This window comes from Drosophila montana, unplaced genomic scaffold (genome assembly GCF_035044405.1).
Source record: "Drosophila montana isolate Dmon_TW-CO22-7 unplaced genomic scaffold, ASM3504440v1 contig_3733_1, whole genome shotgun sequence".
Classification (NCBI taxonomy): Eukaryota; Metazoa; Arthropoda; class Insecta; order Diptera; family Drosophilidae; genus Drosophila; species Drosophila montana.
In genome coordinates, this window is record NW_026998620.1 from 5,690,030 (window position 1) to 5,711,096 (window position 21,067).

Sequence of the window (21,067 nt, forward strand, 5' to 3'; positions counted from 1 at the left end):
ACGAAATTCTAGTAGTAATCTAATTGACAATATAAATTTAAAAAACCTTATTAAAATCGCCTAGATCTTTTTAACCATTCTGTACTTTTTCTATATTTGTTTTTAGAAATGTCTGTTTCATAGCAGCCAGGTTTTGTGTGGTTACTTTAAAGATTTTACAGCACTGGCAGTTTTCTGCACTTACAGAGTTGTATTTTGATTTTGATTTAACATTATCGATAGATTAACATAGTAATTAGTGTGTGTTGATTTTTAGTAGTGAGAGGAGCTCGCGTTACGGTCTGCATTGTTCAAATGCATAACTAATTTTGGCACTCAGTTAAAGTGCACCTTCGAAATATAAAATAAGGATTAATAACCGACGCGCTGTGCAGCCAAGACATTAACGACCTGTAATTCAACATTGTATGTGCCACTTACAATGGGAATCGTGCGGCAGATTTTGTGATGCGCACAGAGCGCAACTTGGAGCGCAAAGAAAACGGCCAAAAAAGGTTGCAAATGAAATTAAAGACGAAAATCTAATATACAAGTGAAAATTTAAAAAGGTGGCAATATATAATTAAGTGCATATACAATATATACATATGTATATGCTTATGTATATATATATATATGTACATGCGTGTATACACATACATGCATATGGATAATTTAGTTCTGTGGGTTTGAGTCTGTGTGTGTGCGTGTTCATGTGCCAAACAAAAAAGGGCGTCACAAAAAAAATTTGTTGCAGCCAACGCCAATTCAACACTAAAATCGAGACCCTAACGGACCGAAGGTGAGTGAGTGCCGAATATTGTTTATTGTCGCTTATTTTCGTGTTGTAGCTACACACACACCTACACACGCACACACAATCCCGCGCACACACAGCCAAACATGTTTTGTACCTTGCACGCAACGGTCTTATTCAAGTGCGTGTCTTTGTGTGTATTGGTTTATTTTTTATGTTCAGTGCATTTTTTATTGCTACCAGATCTCTGCTCTCGCGTTGAAACTCTCCCTCTCTTTCATACACTCTCCATAGCTTACTCTTGCTCGTACAATGGGTCGCAATTACAGTTAATAACAACTTCAATTTAATTCATTACAATAGAGAAATGCAACAGTCCGCGCTCTCAGTTTGGACAATCGGCTTCGTTGAGTGGCTCTCAGTCCATCGTCAATTCAATTAGCTGCACTTGCTACTCTCCATGTGAGTGTAACCGGTGCAAACATATGTGAAGCTGTTGGAGCAAATAGTGCAAAGATACGTGAAGCTGACCGCCTGCTGTTCGACTCAAGTCGGTATTCTTTAGATTTCTCTTTCGCCGTTTCGTTGTTGTTGCTGTTTTTGGAGCCAGGCACCGTTTGATCTACAACAATAACAACATCAACAATCGCAGGCTATGTCTGCAATTGAATTAAATTAAAAAAAAAAACGCAAGTGACGAGAATTTTTTACTGTTTTGTATTGTTGTAGCTGTCGCTATTTGCGGCTGCTATTTCTGTTCAATTTTCGTATATTTTTTTTAATTTAATTTTTACATACATAGTACACACACATAACCTGCTTATCTCTTCTCCTCAACTAATCCCATGCACTCATTTGCCGCTTCTCGCCTGACAACTGATGAAATTATTTATGATGCTCTACCTTCCCTCTCCTTAGCATTAAAAATGATTCGTGTGTTGTGCGTGTGGGTGTCGGTTTTTTTATTGAACAAAATATGTTTTATTTTATATACATATACGCTCCTCTTACATTTATTCGATTTGAATAATTTCGTTGCTAAGAGCTCTGCAGCTGATGTAGACTTGAATGTGTATACATAGACACATACACGGATATCTACGTATGTACATATGTATGTATTTTCTAGTCACTTCGACTTAGCGTCGTCAGATTTTTAAGTACGTGACGTCACAAATGCGAATAAAGTAAGTGAAATTAATATTCAATCCGCAACCGTAAATACTCTTATAGAATATACTTATATGTTGGCTTTTCAGAAAATCTAGGCATTTTCAGGTAAAGGTTGTCTAAATCTATACAAACGCGTTGTTTCCTTAGAACAATTATCAGAAGGTAATTTTCTTTTTAAACGTTTTAAAAAAAACTCAAACAGTTTAAAATTAGAACCATAAACAGTTAATTAGCCGCCATCTAAGCGATTAGTTCCTTATCCAATTTGGCTTGAATTTCAGACATGGTCACTAGCCATGTGAAGTGAATACCCCGCTTCGAGCAAATCTAATCGTTAAGGCTTATCTCTCGGTGTGACCAGCTTAGTAACAACTATAAAATACCCTTTTTCTTTTTAGGCAAAGATATCATAGACTTTAGTGTGAACATTTATAGCTTAAAAATCGAATGTGGCCAAAATATTTGCACTATTTTAATTTGTGTTTATCAAAGGCAATAATTTGGTAATAAAAAATTTAAATAAAATTATACTTAAATGTGCTCGACTAGCTGATATCCTCTACCATTCGAGTAAAAGCTCTCGACTAGGACAAATTTTACAAATTTTCATTTGTTTTTATGTGCTCGACTAGCTGAAACTCTTTGTCAAGCTTCAATAAATGTAAACATAAAAATATTAATTAAAAATATTTTAATAAATACGCAACACTTAACTAGACCCATTTGAGGGCTGCTCTAAAAGTGTCGAAATATCTGGATTTGGGTGCGGCGCCCTGTTGCTAGGTCGCGTTTTTGTTGATTTGTTTTAATTGTTTTTTATTTGTTAGTTGGGGCAGCACGTGTACAAACTGTGGCTCCCCTTTATCTCTCTTTCTCTCTCGCTTTCTCTCTTTTGCTCTCTGTCTTTAAGTGCTCGCTATTCTGTTTTGGTTTTGGGCACACGCCCAACAACGTTGCGGAAAACATGGCCAATATGTGCGCTATAAAAATAAACAACGAAAAACAAACACAAAAACAACAACAACCAAATACAAATGCCGAAGACAAAACCAATTTAATGGTTCGAAAAGTTCAAGAACAAAAGCAGCAGAAAAACATCGTCGCTTTATTTCATTTTTGGCAAACGCAAAAGTTGCGCAAAAAACCAAAAAACCAAAAAAAAAAGTGAAGTTTAATTAATTAGATATGCAAATATTTGCGTGCTATTTGGTGCTTTGTTTGGTTTTATGCTCTGATTATATTGCATATTGCATGATATAATATGGTTAACACGAGGCTGGGTTCTGCGTGGCTTACAAATTAAATATGTGCTTACAAACTCAATCTGAGGGCGTATCCCATATAAAACTCGGCAAAATTTTGTTTAAAGCCCAACTGAGTTTTCAATCAAATTGACAATATCGTCAGATTATTGTTCCTTATAACTGCAGATCTAAAGATTTGAAATTTAAATATATATTATATATTAATGAATTTGTCCAATCGGGAGTAGGAATCAAGCTTGAAAAAGTTATATGTAAAGGGGAAAAAATAAATAAAATATTTAAGTGTTAATTCAAGTGTCAATAATATGCGGGTTCATTATTGTGTGCCTCCATATTTATGTGAATTAAAGAAACATTACGGATGACAGAGTACAAATAATAAATTGTAATTAGTTTCTCTTCTGTTAAACTAGTGAAGGAAATTTGCAAGTTTTTCTGGTAGTAGAAACAAGGAATCTAAGAGATGATAAAAGATTTGTGGAAGAACAAAAACACATTTGGAATAAGTATAACTATACTTAGATAATGTTATAGATTCCCAATACTAATAAATGGTTAAAATATTAGTTAAGGCTTATTTATTTATAGCAAGTAAGATGCATTAGTCGGGAGTTCCCGACTAGGGGATACTCTGAACCAACGCCACTCACTTTTAATGGGCTCAGGGTATAAAAGTATATAAATATATGTATATTTTTAGGGCTTCAAATTTCGTGTGCTCTTCGAACAATCGGTTTCTAAAACCACAAATCAAACTTGCTTTCTGAGAAGTACATAAATGTTAACTAGTTGAGCAATTAAAAAAATGATGACTAGGGCATATTATAATATGTATAAATATATATAGCAAAAATATATATTATTAAACCGCCTTCGTTAAATCCGTTTATTGGCTCTAAATTATTTGCTTGATCCCTTGCTCGGTTCTATCGTATTAAGTTCATCCTTTGATACTTTTTATTGACTCAATCCAATGCAGCTCAATAGGTGTTTCAAGTTCCTGCTATAATATACATATATGTATGTGTAGTGCCTATAGCTGTTTTAAGTTCCTACTGTAAATATATGTATATTATTTGATGTCTTTGTGACTCATCAACGCACAAAATTCTCACATAGCAGCGAGGAGAAAACGCGCAAATTGTAGAAACGACGTTTGGCCGTCAACGTGTGGATGACCAAATCTGACACTGACCTTATAAGTAACAGCAACAGCAGCGACAACAACAACAACTACAACAAAAACTTGCAGCTGCTGTTCCACTCAACTTAAACAACTTCCGTTGCTTATTTGTGCACTCAAACAAATTGCAAAAAACTTGTAAAAATTTGTAAAATTGTTTGAAATAAAACACACACAAGCAACAACAGCTCAGCTGCAATTACAACAACAGCAACAACAACAGCAGCAACAAACCGACAACAGTAACAAAAACAACAATATCAATTTTTCACTTTCACCCATCTGCAATACACAAAGGGGTCGCCGCCGTTGGCGACTAAATTTGTTTGAAGGGGAAGCGGATCAGTCTGTCATTCTGTCAGTCTGTCAATCAACAATTCAATCTTTTGATATTCGCACACAACACGCATTAGCATTAATTAAAACCCAAAGTGAAAACAAAGTGTATAGAACCAAAGTTTAAATTCACCTTTGCTATTATAACTAATGAAAAGTATAAACAAAATGCAATATGAACAACGAGCGTAGATGTTTTCTCAACATTATCGCTTTAATATCGCTTTCCTATCTTATACTGAGTTAAGCTCACTTTTCCAATATATCTGGCGGGGACTAAAGACTTTCGCCTGTGATTCAGTTTCGCCTGGGGGATACATTTACGATAACCATCTAAATTTATCTCTGGGCTGTCTAAATATTCTGATTGGAAGATAATGCTATTTCTACATCTTCTTTCATTTCATTTACAATTTGTAGTTTAATCCTAAACATTTTGTTGTACAAGATTAATTATTAAATTTATTTTAAAAAAATAACAATGCGAATTGCAATTCATTCAGACGAAGGCTCTTGAGATTAATGGATACACACAGTAATAAAATATGAAAAATGATTTTATTTTTAAATTTGTTAAATGATATTCATATTTAGGTATGTAACTTTTGAGCAGAGTTCTTTGGCTTCTTTATACCCTTGAGAGTATTATAATATTGTCATGAAATGTGTAACGAAAAATTTTACTATATTTTTTTCACATCGATCTTCGTAGATATTCGCAAAATCTGATCAACATCGGATCACTATCTCAGAGGAGGTTCTTATATATGGACAAATATTCTGTTTTCATCATCATTTCCTCCTCGCACATATATCTAAAAGGGAAATGTCTACAAGGGTATTAAATCTTTGGCATGCCGAAGATATCGCTACTTACTCACATTTTAAATTAATGTAAAAATGAATTCAAGAATATGAGAACACAACGAGAACAGCAAAAACATTATTTAACCGCGCGGCCTTATTCACATGATTCGTCATATTCAACAGCTTCAACTTTGGGGTCCAATGTTCACAAAGCGATTTCGGTCTTGGTCTCGGTTTCGGTTCCAGAGCCCCCATTGGAGGAGTCAGGCCTGACGCGGCAATTGGGGGCCTAAGCGTGTTGCTTTGAATTTTCTTTGTTTACGAATTTGTTTTGCCTTATTTTTTTAATGCCAATACGAGCAAATTGAACATCATAATAGCCATATATGCATGCATGTTTATATAAATATCAGTAAAAGAATCAAAAATAACAGCAATGCGAAAAAGCGCTAAACTTCGTCTTGTTGTTATTTCTTTTTTTATTTTCCGGTTTGTTATTATTTGTTTTTGTTTGTATTTCATGCACGATGTCGCCAAAGTAGCAGAAAATATCGCTTTTATTATTGTCTTTTATTTTTTGCATTTATTTGTTTAGTTATTTATGTATATTTACATTTTAGTCATGCGACGGGGCGTCGCTTGTCGTGCGGTTCCGCTGACAACGGCGTCACTCATTGAGCATTCGGTGTAAATATCTTAAACAGGTTGATCTTTGTGCGATGAATACGCCTTTATATTTCTATATAGTATGCATGCATATAGATTTGTTGAATCAGCAAAAACGAAGCTGACACCACGAATGGGGCGTCTTGCTTTCGGTGGAAATTTAATGACAATTTGCTAGATTATTTATAAAATTATGCTTCAATTCGAAATGTATTCATATTTGTTGAACAGTTTTTCGTCTAAATTATACGTATGCAAAATATTTAATCACTTTCCGAGAATATTGAATGACTGTCTGTGATTAAAACTAATCAAAATCGAATCTGTCCCGGCAATATAAATGTTATTTGTTTTTCTACTTATATACAAATTAATAAACTGTATATCGAGCTTAACGGAACAACGTTTAATCATAAATATTTATTAATTGCTGATTCGTATTTTATTTTTACAATATTTTAAAAGAAATTGATTACAAATAAGTAAAATGTTGTATAACCTTTTAGAGGCAATTATAATTTGGTCACTTTGTGATATGTATATATTCTGGTTTCTATTTTTTGTTATTTAATTAGATATCTTGGCCAAAGCCGCATTTATTAGCATCATTCTGCTCTATACATATGAAAAACATATTATTTATATCAAACGATCTGACAAATATTAACTTATAAGTTTATCAAGATATCTTAATCAAACTAAAATTTCACATCTATATAAGAACAATTAGTCAACAAAATTTGCTTTTTTATGCAAAATTTCTAATGTTTTTCAGCATAATTTTTCCAAAACTGTGCAATTACAATGCTAAAACTCTTACATATTTGCAAAAGTCAAATAGCCTTCCACTGTCAACATTTCTTAAATTTTTTGTTATTTTAAATAGGTTGCCTTTATTGTTTCCCATAAGAAACTACATTTTTCACATTTGCAAGAAATTATGTTTTTTGCAAAGATTATAAATAAATAAAGATTATAATAAATATAAATCACGCAAGAGTCCTTTGCAAGGAAAACTGCGGCGCTTAGGTAAATGAAATCAAGCCGATCAGCTGTTTATTGTATGACACTTGCTAATGGAATCGCAGAATGTAAAGTTTGTGAATGTAACATATTTTGAGCATAGTGGAATCAGGCTATAAGTCTACAGGCGCTTTTAATCCTTTAGTAAGAGCTACTTTTTAAAGCAAAATGTACCTCAGCAATATCCAAGTAAAATATGAAAGCCATATTTTTTAATTAAAAATTCTACAAAACTGTGGCATTCAAAATGAAATTGTCAAATAATAAAAAAATAGTTTGTGCTAGTTTGCGGTCTAATTGAATGTGTGTCAACAAGATGAATCACCACGTTGAGAAATGGTTCCTCACAGCCCAAGCCTCGACTGGAGCCCGCGTTGAGCTCAAAGTTCAGATTGAATTTCAATTGGTTGTTGTTGTCGTGTCTTGTCGTGACACACAAAGTGTTTCAAAAAGTTATTGACCCGCCTGCCAAATGTCAATTAGGTGATCCGACAGTTGATGATGCAATGCGGCTCTTCCTCTTCCATTTATGGGCGTTGCCATAATGTGCTTATTATTATTATTTATTCAGTTAGTCTGAAAATTGTGTAACTTATTGTGTATACAAACATCCAAAAATGCGACTCTTCGAGTATTGCAATAAACAAAGACAGGCAACGGAATCGACTTCATGTTGGGCTGACTTTGAAGTGTCGCAAAAATGGTGTCTGGAATTGTCATTGAGCGTGCTTTAAATCGCCAACAATTGCTTACATTCGGCTCGGCATGCTTTTCAAAACAATTAGCCATAAACGCTAAGTAATGGGCAATTGGAGGCTCCGTGCAGGATGAATCGGGCATAATTGCCACCGTCAAGGTAGTAAAAAGCTAAGAGAAGAGATGGAGAGCAGAATTCAGAATATTAAGGAAGGCAGCTGGCAAAATATTTTCTAATTTGTTTATATCAAATTTGTTTACGCACTGAAAATGTGTGTTATTTTTTATTTTAATATCCAGCAGGCAATAAAAAATTGCTCTTACCAAAGCTTTTTGTTGCCCTTGGTTTTTTGGGTTAGCCTTGCAGAGATTTAAACGATTAAATTCGCGACATCGAAAATATATATATTGTGATCAGTTTTTATGTTGTCTTGCTGCCAGCACATTTGTCTTCATCTGTCTTATCGAGATGGTATTTTTATGTATCTAGGAGCAATCGATCTAAACTATATTCTGGTGTAAGCAACATTTTTGTTTCCATGTTATTTGTTTTATTTATCTCAGCAGAGTTTAGCTTCACTATACTTTATATGTTTTTGTTAAGCAACATCTTATTAACTTACGACTACTAAGTGTATATGTTTCTTAGGAAGCAGACATCGGAAATAGATTGATAGAACCAAACCGCACATCTGATATATTCATGTATGGTTATTCAATTTTCAAAAGAAAACAACAACAAACACAATTTTACAAGCTTGTACTTGAGAGTTGCCAGAATTTAGTTCTATTTGTGTCTCTATAGTGGTTCTTTTGTATAAAAGTGGTTTATGACCATGTTTAGGGCCTAGCCCACACAATTTTGTGTATACGCTCAATCAAATTATCTGAGAATTTAACCAGATGAGAGTTTCAGTTCGCATAGTTGGGTTCTGTGTGGGCGTATCAATGACTGTTCGAACAGTTTTTCTCTCGCACAACTTTTATAATAAAGCAGACAGAGTACACAGCTATAGATATGTGCACGTATTTGTGTATATATATATATATATATATATATATATAGTATCACATTTATACCGGAGGTCAAGGTTTAGGAGAGCACGTTCACAAACAAGCTTATACCACTGATTTATAGGCAGGCAGATGACAAGCAAAACACCCACATGGCCAAACGTTTGGCCAGTGGCCGGCACTCATAAACAGCCAAAACGTGCCATCAGTTATGTCCAATGGCCAAGTGGAGGAGAGGTTGAAAAACTGCAACATCATCTCGCAGAGCAGCAGCAGCAGCTGGCGCTTTTTTAGTTTGTGGCACAAACCAATTGCGCTAATAGACCAACAGGGCGAACCGGTTGCCAGCAAAGCAAATGCATTGGATAACTGTCATTGAGGTAATTGTCTAGCTGGTCCGGTTTTTGGGATAGAAAACAATGCTGCAGAACGCGAGATCGTTTCCAGACATTTCTTTTGATGTGTATTCAAATACTAGAATTTTAGTAAGCCTGAATCGTATGGAAACTAGTCTAATTATTTAAACAACAATTATAACTTTATAAATATTGAGATCGAAGTTTTCTAAATGAATTTAATTTGTTTTGACGATATCATTGACACATTTGGATTTAAACCTTTCCACTGAGCAGGGATGTTAGCATCAAAATGAAAACAACTTTTGCTAGATTATTTAAATTATTGAGGAACAATATTTCAAGAGGTCTGTGCCTTCTGTTGCTTAATGCGGGATGGGAGCACAAGAAGTGCTCAACATTTTTCAGTGAAAATGATTGTCATCCGCGTAAGCTACTTTCTGGCATTCCCCCTTCAAATTCGCATATCGGCAAGAAGTGGAGATAGGTATCCCTAGGGAGGTTGCCGCTGCTGACAAACCTGTTGAGAGTTTAAGAACAAAGTGCGGATGTCACAAAACTGCATGTGAGCAACTGGTTGATTAGTCCCACTAGACGGTCTTTGACCCTCTGGTATTTTTAGGTATCACTCAATGGTGGCAACAGGAGTCTAACAGAAACTCTGGTTTGATTGGAAATCAGACGGAAGCTTACGAGACAAGCAAAGGTCTTAAGTGTGAAGGAAGACAGTTTGATCACTCTGAGATCCTTCCGAGAGGAGAAGTTTTACCGGCCCATGGTTTCAGCCATGCATTTGGTATCTCGTCGGTTTTGAACACTTCTATGAAAATGGTCTTCAGCCAGTTTGCACCTAAGGGTTCTTCGGGGCGGATATTTTTAGACCCTGGATACTTAAAGTTTTGAAATTGTTCATGGCCTAGTTGGGATTGCTTAAGAAGGGTGATTAAGTTATGCGACGTACTGTGGAAGGTACTAACCGAAAGTTGTGCTGTTAGGAGACCCTCAAGTAGTTTATCAGTTGATGTGGTCCTGGAGAGGTTGAATCTTCCGTTGCCATACAGCATTGGCAGATGCTGCTATTTCTGATTAGAATTTGTGTTATTAGAGTGTTCGAGCTTAAGCTCAAATTCAATATATTTATTTCTTTTCGCGCGAATCCCGATGCAATGTACTGCATCCCACCTCCCGCCCAACCGACCGAGGGGCGCAGTCGTGTAACGTACGACTCGATTCGCGAATTAAAAAAGCAAATACAAACTAAGACTATAGACTGAGACTATCTACTTGCAAAAAAGTAAAGAATACAAGAAGAGAAGGCTTCGAGAAAAACACTGTAATGCTTGTTGAAATCATCACAAAGGAAACGCATAATTAGATAAACAAAATTTAAGCGATTAAGGTGTATAGTTACGATAAGCTTAATTGGCTAATCAAGCTAATCGAATATATGTAAATAGATAGATAGATCAAGCATAATTCTACGATTAATTACAAGACCATCGCTTGATGAAACCCAAAACAATTCGGGCCCTGTTGACCACGGTCGTAACAAGAGAATCGAATTTGAGTTTATGATCAAGAATAACAATAAGATCATAAACTTCATTTCTGGTACCACTTATAAAGGGCTTAAAGGTTAGCTTGGCACCAAGACTGAAAAGCATTAATGTCGTCTTGTAATAGATTACATATGCAAGGCACATTTTTTCATCATCAGTATACATACATACTATATCGAGGGTAGGTCAATAATGAATAGAGTAAAAAGTAGTGAACCAAGGAGACTTACTTGGGGGATCCCAGAAGTTACTTGAATAATAATAATTGAATAAGGAAAACGAGTTTAAAAATAACCTTTTAGGCTGTGTTACTCAAATACACTGAGATCCTGTTGAGAAAATTGACTTCTGAATTAGTAAGGAGTAATTAATAGAATCGAACGCCTTCTTAAAAGCAGCATAGATGACGTCAGTCTGCATTCTTTTCAATTACTAGGGAAGTAAACTCAAGAAGGTTAGTGGTTACAGACCTACGCTTCATGAACCCATGTTGGGATGGTGAAATGATAGAGATTTGAGATGTTACGACTATCTCAACGGCTTTAGAACTTCGAGTGATTAGTCAGGATGTTGTCTACGAGCTGTCTTCTTGTTTAATGGAGCCTTAGGGGGGTTGAATCTTCTGTAGCCATACGGGATCGGTAGTTACTTCTATTTCAGAGCAGAACTAATGCCATGCTGTTTCTGAATGTTTTGTCTAAGGGTTGTGATAAATGTTAAGCGGTCAGCTCTTCTCTGGTTGATGAACCTAGCTTGCTTAAAGTTTTCGAGAAAGTGTGTGATGTAAGTGGCATATCTACGAGTTCTTTTTGGTATTTATTGTATGAAAGTTGGATCCGATGCCCTCTTGCATTTAACTGGTTTACTCACCTTGTACTCTAGTATTGGTGCTCCCCCACTGGGTTTGGTGAACGTTTGCGTCGCAACTAATAACAAGGCCATTTTGAAGCGTCTTGCAGTTCTTGACTAGGCTTCGCATGATGTCCTCAGATAGAAGTTCCCTGGTGTCGTGGGTCATGCAAGCTGGCAGTAGCCTAATCAGAGCTCCAGGCTTCGCTGTTGTTGTGGAACAAAAAAAAAATACTTAGATTAGTTTCTGCAATGAATGCAGATCCGAATGTTACCTTTTGATTTAGTGAACAACAAGAGCTTGTGATCTTCTTCCCTTAAGACTACGTCAGCTCCACCTTCCGCCAGGGGATGCAGAAGAGGAGCGGAAGATTCTTTATAGTTGTGGAAGCTTATCTGCAGTAGCCGTGCAGACAGCTCCCTCCATCACAGTCCTGTCCGGTTTGTCGTCATCAGATACATCCTCTAATAGGTAGCCTGGGTTCACCAAGCGACAAAGTGGCTTTATGTCCTGCGCGATGTTGTCAAGCATGTAGCTATCCAGCGTTGATCCGTCGGGTACCTCTCGCTTCGAGGTGAGATCCAGAGCAATGAGCGTGTTATCTGTTTCTGCCTCCGCCGTTGCATCACATTTATAAACTTTGATGGTCACCGAACTAACTCCTAAATTAAGCGCACTACAAGCGGCAACGATCGGGGCGAGTGATTCCTTATTCAGGATGATCACCTGGTTGGTGGCACCATGCACCTCTTCCACATTTATAACTTTCCAGTCTTTAGTGTGTAGAATTGGGTTGCATCGCATTTTCAAGATGCGCTCTGGCTCCATCATAGACGAAGGCGACCATAACCGGGGGCAGGGTTTGACTGGAACCTTGATCCAATCGACCGCAACCAAATTGGCGCCAGGGTAGATTTCTCCGATATTTTCGATCGCTGTTTTATATAGCTCTGCTGATCTCCTATCTTCGCAGGCTATAACTTTTACGGACCCCCAATACCACCCTACGGCATTGCAGACAGGCGGTGGGCCCGGGTCCGTCTTCAGCAGCTCGATACAGCGGATGGCCAACGCCGCTTCCACCCACTTCCATTGATGCATGGGAACTCTCTGTTCCCGACTGCCGTAGTCTAGAACTCCGATTAGGATCATCTCCGTGGTAATCTGTGCGATTGGTGGCTGGATGCGCGATTTTTTTGCGAAGCGCCCGAACGCTTCACTGGAACGCTTCCTCTTTGGTTGTCTCTGCGTATTTGGTGGCTTCACGGCGAAGTTTGGGAGTACACCTCTGGCCCATTTAATTTTTTTCAGCCACTCTGCTGATTGGTTGGCCGTTCTGCACGCGTTCTGCCAAAGAAGGATATGTTCTGCGCTCTTTTTCTCCCAAAATGTACATATTTTTGCCGCAGTCTCGTTCCTTATCGCCCCAGCATCAACAGTAGATGTAGTGCTCTGTTGGTTTTCCAAGATGACAGGAGGCGTCTGGGTAGCTCTATTGTCCATCTTTGCTGCCTGCGGTGTGCACTGACAAGACTTTGAAGCCTTTGCCTTTGCTGCCTGCGGTGTGCATTGACTAGACTTTGAAGCCTTCGCCTTTGCTGAGTGAATGGGATTCAGGATCCCCGTCAATATTTCGGTAGTCTTTTCGTTATCATTTTTGTTTGTAAGATTTTGTGTCATTTTAGTCCCACGAGTGGCGGAGAATGGTAGGTCCGCCTGCACAGAGATCCGCTATATGCAGGTAAGGCTAAAACAGACCGGAGGGCGCCAGGTATCCGGACGCTCCGTTCGAGACTGGGCTAGTTTTAAAAAGGGCCCCCAGCCAGGCTGACTTTCGGCACGGGTCGCATAACACCTTAGTCCAGCCCTTTACCTCTAACCATGACTAGAGCTCTCTGATACGCATTAAAACTAAAAAGGTGCTTTACTGCATGCCAGAGGACCCCATCTTAGCTGACACCGGCTCTAAAGTAGAACCTCTGGAGTGTCATTACCAGTCGGCACCCTCGTGGAGGGTTCAGTCGAGGATTTTTGCCAACCTTTCACGATAAAAGAGAAAAGAAAAACATTTTATCATATCAATTTCAAAATGGGGATAGGCATAGTTCCGCCCTCATTAAGGAACGTGGCCATGGGCTACTCAAGGTACACATAATTACGAGACATCCCAAGAATCGTTGTTATTGCTGATTGCATCTGAGCTATTTACAAATAATTGACTGTGTCTGTGCTCGGGGTATTGAATCATAATGAAACGCCAGAGGCACGATATCACGTAGCAGAGTCACAGCAACAAATTCGTCATGCAACAAGTTTTGGTGATTAAAATTCGTTATCAAAACGAATGAGTTGTGTTTTTAATCAGTTTCAGATTCCAATGTGCTCAATAAATCGGGCAATCGGTTGAGTATATTTTGTTCTGTCTGTGCTTACAGGAGGGTGGCTTACCCACCTGTACGATTATGTTTCAGGTGTTCATGTTTAAGCAGATAAGGCGCTTCAATAATAGGTTGGGTCATGTGATGTCCAGGTGTTAAAATATATATCACGATACCTTAAAAGCAGTTTCAGCTGCAAATATTTACACATCGAACGGCGGCTCACAATGGAATATTTGGTTTGGTTAGAATCCTGAAATAAATAAAGTCGCTTATTAATTACAAGTAGACGAATTTGACTTAAAAGAAAGAAACACTAGAAAGTTAAGACTTGCAACTTATCATTAATTTGCGGACCTATCAACAAACTAGCATATCATATCTCGATAGCATATCTCTCTCATCTTTCTTTTGCGCTTTTACTGTGTCCCAAGTCATTAGACATTTTATGATGCTGTTGACCATTTATCTTACCTGTTGAAAATGTTTCCGTTTGCCAAGTTTTCTCGAATTTCACGTTGAAAAAAGTTGTTTTTTTTTTTTACCTGTCACGGCTGAGAAGTTGCCGTTAATGACTTGTCCAAAAAAACGCAAATTCATTGCAGTTTCATTTTGATGCCCTGTACTTTGTAAATGCATAAAATGGGTATTTTAGTTTTGTGGCAGGCCGAAAGTAAGCTTCTCCAAAAGCATAAAGTTTTCATATTCTTGGACAGCATTAATAGTGGCGTCCATTTACCCATGTCCGTCTGTCTGTTTGCTCGTTGGAAACTTGAAACTTTGTCCTAGGTACTCCTACGGCCCGTGCAGAACGAATTTGTGTCAGAATATCGATAGCTTGCCAAGTTCCAATCAATTCAATAAAAATCGATATCGAATTCCTGTTTATTGAACATATATCGGAGCTGATACGAGCAGAGACACCAAATTGCGTATGTTTACTCTCGTTTAGTATACACAGATACGTAATATTTTACTTTTTGGATACATGTTCGTTCACGTTCCCGCCAAGATTTAAGAAAATAACACTTGTATTTAGAAGTATTTATAGAGGTATTTCATATAGATCGGACAATAAGTACCGAAGTAATTCGTGATTTTTCTGTGTATGTTTAGAAGGAGAATGTTTGGGACGCTAGGCACTGGGCTTAAGGAATCTCCTAGTCGGACATGCCTGGCGGGAACAATTTTTTTTTTTTGTAATTAGATACTAATCATGGTATCATTCACTTATCTTCTAGACACTCTAACTTTATGTTTCTGTTTTACGATGCTGATTCATACAAACTGCGTGCCAGGCTACCTACGGCTTTTATCTTTCACGTGGCAGGCGTATTTCGACCTACCATACTATACAAGATATCTTAAGTATTTAAATATTCAAGTACATGCTAAATAGTAAATGCCACTCAAAAAAGTCAGGTTAAATTATTCTCTATCTAGATTCGGGTTTGCCACTGTGAAGATATCAGCCGGACTAGCATGCCTAGTGTGATTGATAAACGGGCTTGTAATTAAAAAGCAATTGCAAACTCATCAACGAAATACGTGAAAGGCATTTCATAGCAGCAATAAAAGCAGAGATTGTCATATCTTTTAGATTTGAGTTATCAGTGCGATATTACAATTAAATTCTGTGTGTGGGCAGGGGGTTCGTCGAATAGGACACCTTATCTTAACCAACAGCAACAAAAATATTGCGAAATTTTCTTGTGGCCCCCCCTGGATGAATCACAGATACGTGTGACACACTTAACCTTAAACTCGCCTATCTGACTTACCGAAGAAAAGAGTTGAAAGTCACGTATTGCTGAAACAATCAATATATTTTGATGCTATTAAGGTATTGAAATATGTGTATAAGTTCACGATCGACTTTATTCGTGTTCTGAGCACTTTCTCAGCAATCTGTTTTACTTGGACTCTCTTTTTGCTATACTTCTCTTCATCTAGGACTTCATTATAGTGAGAAGGAGTGAAATACTCTTAGTTTGTGTATACCATACTTAAACAGCTTTTATACCAAGTTTGGTGTATTGAGCTTTTGTAATTTTTGAGTAAAGCTCAAAAACTCAATTCGTAATTTATCGATACAATCGAAATAGAAAATGAATATTAAAAATGCTAAACTCGCTCGTCTGATGGAATACGAGAATATATATTAAAAAATTTTAGCTCACTAGCCTTTGTAGTTTTCGAAGACTGCTCGTCGTCCTGATCAGGAATATATGGGATCGAAGATGCTTCACGCTGCTCCATATTGTCAATTAAGTTGTCCCCCGGGACAAAAATATAACAAGCAATGGAAGCCTAAGCAATATTATATAGATTGGAACAAGAATCCAGAAAAATATAGTATGTTCTCATTTTATGCTGTAGCTTTGTTTCTTCTTCCCTTGGCATACCGTTAAAAACTAGTTTTTTTCTTCATTTTATTAGATGTAGGTATGAAAAATGTAAAATTTTATGCATTTGTGTATACTCTACGACAGTCTTCTTCTTAAATTTTGTGTCTCTAGCTCTTATAAGACCTCAGTATCTTCCGAAACATTATCAAAAATGTGAGTATTCGAAAATTTGAAACAAGCCACAGATTTCAAGTCTCTAGCTCTTACAATCTGTGAAATCAACGCATATATGCATACGGACATACGAATAGGTAGAACGCCTTTGCTATATCGATTCGGCAGTTGATACTGCTCAAGAATATATATATGTATATACTTTATGGTGTCTTAGAAGCAAACCCTATCTTTTTACGCAATTCAGGGTGTAACAAGAAAGCTCTAGTCAGGATTGCGCATCATGCTACCCGGAATCTTCTACCAAATCCAAATGCGATAGAATATTGAAAGATTCTCCGAATATTCTAGAAGTTACATGTCAAATTTGATGACTAGGTTGATTGATTTGATTTATTTTAGATTTACGAAAAAAACAGAATATTGATTTTGATCGATTTGCTTGAACACGGGCCAAGTTATCGATGATGAGAAAAAATCTTGTACTGCGGGTTCGCTAGGATAGCCTATGTTCTAAATTTCAAGTGTCTAGATCTCATAGGTTATAAGATAGACGCATCATACATACGGACAAACGGACATGGCTAGATCGACTAGGCTTGAAGCTGAATATATTCACTTTATTGGGTCATAGAAGCTTACTTCTGCCTGCGACTTTTTTTTAACAATTTTCCATGGGCAGGAGATATACCTTTTCTGAGTATGAAATTCCAGAATATATATTACAAATTTCAAAAATCTTTTTCTCTTAATTTCCGAGTTTGAAGCCTTAATAAAGATGAAAGGTCGACACGTCCTAATCTTTTTTATAACCTTTTGTGTGCTATCTATTAGATTGGATTGTCTCTTTGTCAACTCAATAGTTTTTTTCACACTATGATTTAACTTATCTTAAATAAAGTTGACCTGTCATTGGCGATGCTCCAGTAGTTTTGATAGGTCTTAGCTGCCGATGTCCTCCTCCACTAGAGCTTTCTTTACGTAACATTTTACGTTATTATTATCGGTACCATTTAATAAGTTGGTGCATTTTTAAGTTATTATTTAATTTAGATTTTGTGAGCGCCTTTTTCTTTTTTACTTTTCGATGTTGTGGCCTCGAAAACGCCACACTAATTGATGTATATTATAATAATAATTATGCACAATTGGCATTTGTATTGTTTTAAATAAATTTTATTTTATACTTTGTCTCTTACCACTGGTGGGGGAAAACGAAAGTAATATAATTTGTTATTATTTGGTTTATCTCTGTGTCTCTTACCACTGGTGGGGGAAAACAACAGAGTACCAATTTGTTTTGTTGAATTCAAAATATGAACTGATTTTATTTCTTCAAATCGTCGTCTTATATAGCAGACAATTATGCGTTATTCTCGACTCCCTGCTGTGTTTTGCGTAAGCAATTCGCAGGACTTTCTTTACGCGCCTTTTTTTTAAGGATAGCTGGCGAGTTATCTTATGTTTCATAATTGTGTGTGCTTTTCGGTTGGTAAAAGTTGGTTAAATTTTTTAAAATTAAATAAATTTTTTTTATAATTTGTTAACAGTCATACAATTTGCTTTAGTTATCCATTTTCTGAAATTCCTATGTACCATATATCACAGAAAGCATAGATTAAAACTTTGTTTCAATATACTGTCCACACATTTTGGATTACAGGGTATATTGACGAAGCGCAATAGAATTTGACGTAGTTGCATTTATTTTTGTGGCTCTTTCGACCTGTCAAAGCCACTCGCTCTCCCTTATCACTCGTAACTCTGTTTTTCTACGTAAGGCATTGACGTTAGCTAATTCTGCGTAAACCAAATTCAATATTCGGCTTGAGGACTGACCTAGCTAACAGTTAATATATTTTAAGGTAGGATAAATGTCCTAGGCAAACCCCTGTTTTACATAGCATAATGTTAATTAAGTTGAGGTTGTCAACAAGAGATGTTATAATTTTTATAGTCTGTGAACCATTTGAAAATGTTTAAAAAGCGTATAAAATTGATATATTCCTGCTCAGCATCGATAGCCAGGTCTGACTGTCCGCCCATTTGAATACTTGCACCCGTTTCCCGCAAAATTTTATATATAGCATTTTTTTTGTATAGTATGAGGCTTTGGTGTTGCCAGACATATTTATGCCCGCCCAGGGTAGCTACATGTTGGACACTCCCGACTAGAGCACTCTTCCTTTTTTTTTTTGCCACAATGTATTTACGTATTTTACCTTTTCTTCTTTCCTTGAGGCTAGTAGAAGCTCATACCTAAGGTTCCTTGCCGACATCCCTGGTTTGACGTCCGTTGCATTTATTTTTGTCCTTATATTGACCGGCCCCACATGCTCTCTCTTACCAAACCAGCCTCCTATTCTCTTTGACGTCTTTTCGTGTTTTTTTTAACGCTTTAACGTTGCAGTCAACACTTTGTTGCTATTTTAAACACCTGCAACAATTAGCACAACAACAAAAAGGTCGTTTACTGCTCGAAGCTGAGGTAACAACAATAACTACAACAAATTGAGTAACAGCTTGAACTTTTGTTGCGCAAACTTTGCAGTTTTTGCATAAACAACATCGAGCTATGTATTAAATTATCTTGGCAAGATCTGCTGACCAAACAACATACAGCTAGCTACGTGCCAGCCAAGTTCAATGTTTGGCTTTAGGACTGACCTAGCTAACTTTTGGCTTGCTGTTTTTTTTTTGTATGCCAACACAAGCCAATTGTGATTATATTAAAGCAAGCAAAGTGTAAAAATAATGATGTTTATTGAATGTAATTAACTTGGCCGCAACGTCATGACATGGCAAATCGAATTACAAAAGAAAAACTTTATTAACTTTAATCGCGCAACCCGTGTTGCCATGCATAAAAAAAAAACTGGTAATAAAATTTATAAGACTGTTTATTTGTTTTCTAACGCATTTTATACGCTGTATAAATTTTATATTGTTTAAATAACAATCATAGAGTCTTATATTCAATGTTAGATAAGAAGAAACAATTATGCCTATACTTTTGGTTTATATACATTAAAACTAAGAATTATTCCACGTATTTTTAAATACAATTTTGTTGTTTCACATTATCTGTAAGAGTTTAGAGCTATTTTCGTTGAGTATTTGCCAAAACTCCGTTTGAAATCTTAAACATATTCATCCAAAATAGTTATTATTATTCGCCTAATATAGCAACATCGGCCCAATAACATAAATTTATATTATCTTGGCATCAATTTATCCTATTTTGCGAAGTATATCGTTAAGATTGAGCACTATGTTTGATATTTATAGAAATAATAATAAATATAAAAGTAATCGAGATATCTTGATGTGACCTCTAAGGTTATATTGGTCAGTCGATAAAACTGACTCGTCGTCGTCTACGGCGCATTAGTTCATTGTAATTCTAATGATAGAAAATTTTATGCATTACTTATAATCTACTGCGGTTCTTTGTATTTGAAAACGCGCCACAGTCACAACGTCGCCAGCCGCGCCGTGACCTTCACAAATGATTGTTGCGGTAACTAAAGGTGGGTGTAGGGGGCGGCTGGTAGTTGGTCATACACATACTAATAATACGTACAGTAAATATGTAAATATTCATTGACATCAAACCTGATGTGGTCAACAAGCTAGCTATCCAAGATGATGACGCTCATTAGCAAATGGCTGCGACAGCGCATAATTGAATCTAACAAAGACAATTCGAAAAGCCCCACATATATGTTCTCTATGTGCTCTAATAAATAATCTCTAAAAAAGGGACAGAAAACAGGACATATTTACTTTTATTTGTCAAGTAATATCTTCGTCCTCTATATCTGCTGCATTCGTTTGTGTATTCCGCATTAAAGCAATCATTTTTTAAAAGCAAGTGCTTTAAACCAAGACCTATAATCAAAATTAAATATACCCAGTTAAGCCTTTATTTAAAAGCAGTTTAACTATACCTGATAAATGGTTTAACAATACCTGATAGGTAGGTTTAAGTTTGTATTTGTAAACAATTTCGATTTTGAAATAACCTTGACTAACAGGAAAAAGTTAACCGTAGCTGCAAAGCGGCTTGTTTAATTTCGGGTCACGGCACATTAACATTCACGATATATCTATATCTATATCTTTAGCAATATCTACATCTATATCTGTATCTATATCTTTATATATATATCTATCTACATATATATCCATATCTATACCTATATCTATATCTATATATATAGTCTGTAATAGACTATTGTGATTAAATATAACATTATAATTGGTAAAAACTGTGTCGAACTGTTGTGATGTAAGCATTTCCCCAAAAGATTTGTTTCTAAAGAAAAAATAAATAAATAAAAGGCTTGTATATGATATATATCTGAACCGGCATTGTTTGAAATTTTTCCGGCTGTCAGTTTGAAAAAGAACAGATCTATCCGGAAGAAGCCTGTATTGATAACATTATGTACTTACAACTATGTGCATATATACAATTATCATCTCCGGCTGTAGTGAGGC

General features: G+C 36.4%; 2 protein-coding genes across 3 annotated transcripts in view; one reads left to right on the forward strand and one right to left on the reverse strand.

The window, feature by feature from the left end:
- The first annotated feature begins 238 nt into the window (after positions 1 to 238).
- Dmtn (transmembrane and coiled-coil domain 2 protein Dmtn) overlaps positions 239 to 21,067 on the forward strand; it is a 30,239-nt gene continuing 9,410 nt past the window's right edge. Inside the window, exon 1 of one of the 2 annotated variants that reach the window (XM_064693842.1) lies at positions 239 to 781. In XM_064693842.1, coding sequence (XP_064549912.1) covers positions 693 to 781 — 89 coding nt within the window. In that variant the 5' untranslated portion in view covers positions 239 to 692. The remainder of the gene's footprint in view (positions 782 to 21,067) is intronic. The other variant, XM_064693843.1, reaches the window with a different exon arrangement.
- On the reverse strand, positions 11,691 to 13,681 carry LOC135436686 (uncharacterized). Its single transcript, XM_064694372.1, has 2 exons — positions 11,939 to 13,681; positions 11,691 to 11,870 (listed from the first exon to the last, which is right to left on the reverse strand). The coding sequence occupies exon 1, from the start codon at positions 13,342 to 13,344 to the stop codon at positions 12,040 to 12,042; it is 1,305 nt and encodes a 434-aa protein (XP_064550442.1). The 5' UTR covers positions 13,345 to 13,681; the 3' UTR covers positions 11,691 to 11,870; positions 11,939 to 12,039.